Here is a 7,303-nt window from a genome sequence, read left to right as displayed (position 1 = left end):
TATTGTGTTGACAAAAGGAGGAAGCGGTGATGTGGGAGGTGGTGACAGAGCAGAGGATTATGATAAAAACAAAGACAGAACCTGCTATTCTCTTGCTTAAAACTGTAAAGCCACCATGTCATGTCAGTGTCCTGTGTTCATTCATTCTTCATGGTTATTTGAGGGATTTTTGTGGTATGGAAAAGATTTTGCTCACTGATAAGAATTGTCACTGTACTGACAAAGTTTTCAGTGCATACTAACATACTAATACTATAATATACTATACTAATACTGACCCAGGTCGTATCTGAATTGTCCTGATCAGGGATTAACCCGGGTTGACTGGCTTGGTTTGAATTGACAAAAGGGGGGTTGAACCAGGGTCAGATAACCCTGGTCCGACCCTGGTCATTGGTGTGAAGGGATATAATAGACATGAGATAGTAGTGTTTACTGGAGCAGCCATACTGAAAGATTTGGGTGCCAAAAAGGTGACTCAGCACGACAAAAAAAGAGTAATGGTTTTAAGTTGGAAGGGTTTACTCAGAGTCTGGCATGTGTATGATGATTGTTTCAAACTGAAATGAATGCCAGCATGTTATTCATTTCCTCACCTCGCTGGGGGTCAGTGTCATTAGTCAGATAGTCATACAGAGACTCCAGCTTATCCCAGCTAGTCCCACACAGGATCAGTCTGGCACCGCCCTTATGGAAGAGTTTGGGCACACTCTGAACAGAAAGAAAAAAACTTGTAAATAACTTTAGCACTTCATTTAAAGAAATAGTTTTGACATTTTGTGATATACATTTATTCGCTTTCTTGTTAAGAGTTAGATACGAGATTGATACCACTGTCATGTCCGTATGCTAAATATGAAGCTACAGCCAGCTGCTGATTAGCCAGCCGATTAGTCTGTTGTCAGGCTATTGAATAGTCGTTATCAGTCGTCGCTATAAGCCCCATAGATGTGGTCAATAGGGGCCTACTACACCCAATATAGGTTTTATCATCTATTCACATGGTAGATCACCAAAAGCAGTTGTAATAAAAGAACGCGAGAGCGACCTCTAGTGACCGTAGTAACTTATAACAGGAGTGGAAGTCAGGCGCTGTAGTATAGACAGCGTGAGGGTTTTCACCCAGGAGACTGGAGTTCGCATCCCGTCCGTGGAAACCATCAATGTGTAGTTCTCTTTGTGTTCGTAGTCATGATACGTCAGATGTTTTTCCCTAAACTAACTAAGTGTTTTTTTTCTAAACCTAAGAAGTTATAGTTTTGTTGCCTAACCTAAAGAAGTTGTTGTTTTGTTGCCTAAACCTAAGCAGTTGTAGTTTTATTGCTACTTCTTTGGCCAGCAGCAGTGACTTCCTGGAGTCTTGTTTTCACAGTGACTCTTTCCGACCAGGAAGTAGTCTGACACATAACCCCCGCAAACCACAAATTGTTAGGCATTGCTAGGCAACCAGCCAAGAAATTAACGCCCTGTAAAAACGCAAATTATAAATAGATTAGAGTTAGATAAGAAGATTGTTACCACAAAAAATATTTAGACAGATGGCTGAGGCTTCCGATCTCTGTAGCAGGATGGAAACAGCTGGCCTAGATCTGTCCGAAGCAAAAAAGAAGAAAAAAAAGCTCACTAATTAATAACACGTTATGTGTCTCATTTGTTTCGTAAAAAGACCAAAGTGTAAAACTTTTTTACATTTGGACAGAGCCAGACTAGCTGTTTGGTCCATGCTTTCTGTCTTTACGCTAAGCTCACAGCCTCCTTGCTGTTGCATGATGTGAGCGGTGGGGCAGCACGGTGGTTAGCACTGTTGCCTCACAACAAGTGTGGAGTGTGGAAATTCTGTGTGGAGTTATCACTGTTCTCCCCGTGTTAGTGTGGGTTTACTCCGGGTTCTCCAGTTTCCTGACACAGTCCAAAAACATGCAGGTTAGGTTCATTGTAGGTGTGAATGTGAGTGTGAATGGTTGTCTGTCTCTATGTGTCAGCACTGTGATCATCTGGCGACCTGTAAAGGGTGTACCCCGCCTTCAGTTCCAACCCACACCGCAACCCCGATAAGCGGTTATAGATAATGGATGGATGGATATTAGAGTGGTAATGTTCTTGTCTAACTCTCAGCAAGAAAGCAAATAAGTGTAATTTCTTAATATATCAAAACTATTATAAACATGCCGTTCAAAGCAACATACCTTGAATTGGGTGAGTCTCCATTCATTTTAGTCATGGCTACAACACAATAATCATCAAATGACACAAATCCAAGATCTGAATCACCACAAGTCAATTGTGCCTTAGCCCCCAAGGATTACAAGTCTAGTGAGATTTCATGGAATCTGCCTTTGAGACATCCTGCTGACAAACAAAACCTCCATGGCAATAAATCAAGTTAAATATTAAAAACACAAGGGGATCATTTACCAGTTCCCACCCCGGACACAGCATCAGTAATCACACCACTTGTTTCGCACTAAGGATTTGGACATGAACTGCATGACCTCATTGTAGATGTAGTACACCCCCGCCGCCACGACAATCAGCAGGGGCAACACCGTCACAGAGGGTAGGGCCATGTCCTGTAGAGGAGAGGGCACAGGATGAGAGCGGGGAACAGCTACAGACCTACTGACCTGCATTAGAAGAGCCAGCAGTCTGTGTGCTGTGCTGCAGGACAGCTGAGATCAGGTTTTAGGCCTCCTGAGGTGTGGCTCATTAGTGGTGTAAACTAATACAGTGTCAATAACACATGCAGAACACATCTCATGTTATGTGAAAGCCGAAAACCCATTCTCTAAATTCTTTTCTGTATCTGTAACTCCCCTTTTGTGGTTGGTATTGATGCGATCATGGAAACCAATAATGGATGATGGGTTTTTATCAGGATTCACCTTATCAGTGTACTTCAGGAACATAGTAACACAGTAACCTTCCTAAATCTGATTCTGCAATCTTTGTATAATCAGGGTAAAATAGAGGTCAATGTTCAACCTATGGAACTACTGCATTTGTATTTAAAGCAGTAGTTTGACATTTTTGGGAAATATGCTTCTTTGCTTTCTTGCCGAGAGTTAGATGAGAAGATCGAGAGTGGTATTGATCTTCTCTTCTACAGTTACTCTTGGCAAGAAAGTGAGTAAGCGTATGACACACTATTACTCTAAAGTGGACAACATGTAACATGCAAAAGCCAGATAGCCGAAATGTAAATGACTTCCTAGTCCTGAGTCATTTGTAGCCAACTGTCCATCTATCTAAAGATACTTGCAGACCAGTATATCAGCCCTTACAAAAAAATTGCACACTTCAAGGTTATTTTATGAAGTATACTTAAAGGGACTGTTTGTAAGAATCAGAAATGCTTGTTAACAGCGACACCTGTGGCCGTTAAATCAACGAAAGTCAGCGTCCTGTTGCTCGCGCTTGTGCTCGCTCTACATAGACATGAACGAGCATCGCTCAAAACAGTGAGGCGACACACGTCAGCTAAAAGCACAATATCACTCTATATTTCAGCTGCTTGGCAGTAATGTTAGCTGACCAGACGAAGGTCTCTCCATGAATCAATGCTGATCCTAGTGTTGGCTTTTCCTGCCTCAGCCTCCCGACCGTGGCCGGAGGGAACAGGGGAGACACCGGAGTTTTGGTCGGAGACGATAACGTTTCTCTCTGCGGAGCCCCGTCACTCCACAAGACACGGGAAACCTCTGTTGGTCTGGAGGAGCTGCAGCAGTTATTTCTGAACAAACGTCCACTGTACATTCACTAGATATTCTCAGAGCTAAACTAACTCTTCTGCAGTGTGGAGTGTGCGCGCATGCACACGAGAGTGGAGCGAAATAGCGAGAACGAGTGCGGTGTGTGAGTGAAGGCAAGCAGGCAGAGTAGCAGAGGAGCAGAGTACAGCAGAGACTCCGGCCCTGGAGACCAAAGCTACAGTCTCCCCCACACCCTCCGACCGCGGCCAACACTGTTCAACAGACGGGCTTCACTAGATACAACCAAGAGGTTTTGGTGCTTCCATGTAGTTTGTGTTGGAGTCTTGTCTGAACAGCGTAACCACACGCGAACGCACATGGGACACCGACCCGAAGTTAAAAACAGTCACTTTAAGTGAAGTTCAATTATATTTCCCTGAAGTATACTTTATTTAGTAAGTATACTAATATCTTTGTACTAGAAGTATACTTGTAAGTGTACAAATTCAATACTTCTTGGGACTAAATTGGCCCACTTTTTAGTTGATAAGTTAGTTGATTTAGCTGATACTTTTAAGTGTACTTTAAGAGTAAGAACAGTAAACTTTGAGTACACAACTAGTTTACATTTAAGTTGTATTTTGTACTGCAACTATATTTGATTTAGATTTTTTATTTTTATTTGATAGGGACGATGTAATTTAACATAGTTCCAATACAGGGCATGAAACTGATGTGCTGCACAGAGAGTTTATAGCTATTGCTAATTATACTATGAACTATACTACAAGTGAAGTATACTGTTAGTATACTTGTAGCCCACTCTTTAGTTTATGAAAGTACACTTTAAAGTACTCTCAGTTTAATAGTTTTTATACTGCAAGTATATTTGTATATACTTGTAGCCCACTTTTTAGTTTATTTATGAAAGTACACTTTATATACTTTAACATATAGTACTTAGCTAATGATTTATGTATTACATAAAGAGACTTGCTCATTTTGCTATTTGACTTGATGTTTTGTGATGATAAAAAAATTAAAAACAATTCTCACATGCCTCCACGGTGAATGGAAAATCCAAAAACTTTAAAAATTCTTGATGAATTGAACTAAATTCATATCAAAACATTTGTTTACAAACTCTCACACACTTTAATAGGCTACTCTATCAAACAGTAAGCACAACTACAAGCCAAGGATACCTTTCTGTGGGCCTATAAGGGAAGAATACTTAATTATACTTTTCATATCTCGATCAAAAGATTAAGTACAAGCATAAGCCAAGTAGACTTTTCTGTATACTTGTCTGCATAAGCTAAGTATACTTCAGTATATCTCTGATAAGTACATAAAAAGTCAACTGAAAGTATACTCTCTTATTTTAAGTTTAAAATAAGTATATTATTTGGTAAGGGAGATGTATAGTGTATGTGTAGTTCTACCCGTTTTCTGCTCTAAATGTGTTAACCCCCTTGAGAGAAGAATTTGCATTTTGTGGCCTTGCTAATGCTAACACACTTACCATCTAAAGCGAGTTTGAGGAGAACAGCTAAATATATTCTGGCCGTTCAGCCACCACAGAATGCCTTGCACTATATCACTTCCAGGATATTGTCATAGGATACCCCAAGGGTGGGCAACCGAAGAGGCTCACATTTATAAGCAATGGATGACCTTACTTGCCCTGCTTTACTTGGGAAAATACATTAAGATAAGCCCTAATCCACATTAAAACTATAGTATTTATGATGACTGCAGAGACCCACTTCCCATCGCAGCCCCATATTTGGATTTACACAATATTGGATCCCAGTGAGTTAGTCAGCTTGTGAGTGCACATATATAGCAACGACACGCACACACACACACACACACACACAACACACACACATACACACCTGTAATCTGTGTTATTCTTGGTTCACTTACAGCACGGACAGGGAGCTAATCCTTCAGCAGGACTGGCTTTTGTTTTTTCCGGATTTAGTGAGGTAACTTCTCCCTCTATGTCCCTCGTCCATTCACACAGCTCTGTCCCTCTGTCTGTCTGTCCCGCTGCTGTCCACTGCAACCTGCTGCTTATAATAGCCTCTGCTTCGGACGGCCATTAATACACACATATGTGGTATCTGAGGCACGTACCCTTGTAGCCAGCATGGGCCAAAAATGAGTTGTGTTAAGGGGAAAGTGTTTTCATTGAACTGCTGTTTTAGTTAGTAATATTTTCCAACTGATAAATGACGCGAATGCAGAAGTAACTCGATTAAGTCACTTTCCTAAGTTAGGTTACAGCTTCAAGACTGCACAACTTAGACTTTAATTTGGGTGACTCACTAGATTCATTCCAAATGATTAAGTAAGCTAATTATAGAATAACTAAATACTGTAGCCTACTTAAAGCTGCAGTGGGTAGAAATGGAGCAAATATGATTAAAAAAAGTTATTTCTATAAAACTGTATCCTGACAGTAGTGCATGAGACAGGCTATCTGAAAAAAAATCATGTTCCTCTGTGTGAGGACACAGAGGAACATGATTTTTTTGCTCCTAACATGCAAGATTTCACAGACCGGAGGAAAACAAGCAGTCAGAGCTGATCTGGAGTCTGCAGTCCATAAGTCTATAAGAGCCGGCTGTCAATCACTCGCAAACTCCGACCAAACAGTCAAACTAGGCAGCGCTGATCAAATATGAATCAATATTATGTTACGTTAATGCCTATTTTCTCTCCTCAAATGTTTTCAGAAACATCTTGTAGTGTACTGTTTAGCTGTAAAATGAGAAAGTTTGTGACCCGGCAGCCATGTTGAGATCAAGTTGAGGAAATACCAAGCACCGCCCATCAGCCTGAGTACAGCCAATAGGAAACTCTCTCTCTCTCTCTCTGAAATGACCTGTGATTGGCCAAAATCTCCCGTCACAAGCTAGATTTTGTAAAGCCTGAAAACAGAGCCATGACGAGATGCAGAAGTGTAGTTATCTATCAGAACACTTGAATTACAATAAGCTGAAAGGTTATTATGGAATTTGTGCCCAATGATGCCAACTACACACCTGTAAAGTTTCATGACTGCATCTTGCACGGTTGTGACACTATTGCAGAGACAAAATCCGTTCACAGACAGACAGAAATATAAACGCCTGGCAAAGATACTCTAAACCTCCTCCATGGTAGTTCCTGCTACAGTAGGTGTCTGCAGGACCACACTTGGCCATGATGACTCACACACACACACACAGACACACAAGATGAAACCAGCATCACTGTCGCAGCTGGTATATTGTACTTTTACTCCACTACATTGATCTGTTAGGTTCAGTTAGGCAGATTAAGATTTTACGTACAAAATATGATTATTTTTGGATTGTCATAGCCTAGATTAAAACTGTAAATTGTTTGCATTAACTCCTCCTTGACAAGCTATACAATGACACACGCTTGACACAACCTACATAATAATGTTGTTATGCATAATTAATGCGTAGGCTACATTAACTTGTAAAAATACTTTAAGCATTTTAGCTGCTAAAACTTCTACTCAATAAACATTTTTAATTCACCATTTCTTGTAATGGAATAGCTATAAATTTGACCTTGTTGTGTTTTACTTC

General features: G+C 40.5%; 1 protein-coding gene across 3 annotated transcripts in view; it reads right to left on the bottom strand.

Annotated features, from left to right (window-relative positions):
* The window catches only part of LOC119479879 (dehydrogenase/reductase SDR family member 7C-A-like), a 9,554-nt gene extending 3,773 nt beyond the window's left edge, over positions 1–5,781 (bottom strand). Inside the window, exons 1-3 of one of the 3 annotated variants that reach the window (XM_037755852.1) lie at positions 5,591–5,781; positions 2,416–2,570; positions 597–711 (exon numbers count right to left, since the gene is read on the bottom strand). In XM_037755852.1, the coding sequence (XP_037611780.1) occupies positions 597–617 (21 nt within the window). In that variant the 5' untranslated portion in view covers positions 618–711; positions 2,416–2,570; positions 5,591–5,781. The remainder of the gene's footprint in view (positions 1–596; positions 712–2,415; positions 2,571–5,590) is intronic. The other 2 variants (XM_037755853.1, XM_037755854.1) reach the window with 2 other exon arrangements.
* Positions 5,782–7,303: the final 1,522 nt, after the last annotated feature.

The sequence above is a fragment of the Sebastes umbrosus genome, chromosome 20, assembly GCF_015220745.1.
Source record: "Sebastes umbrosus isolate fSebUmb1 chromosome 20, fSebUmb1.pri, whole genome shotgun sequence".
NCBI classification, from domain to species: domain Eukaryota; kingdom Metazoa; phylum Chordata; class Actinopteri; order Perciformes; family Sebastidae; genus Sebastes; species Sebastes umbrosus.
This window is presented reverse-complemented; position numbering and strand designations above follow the sequence as displayed.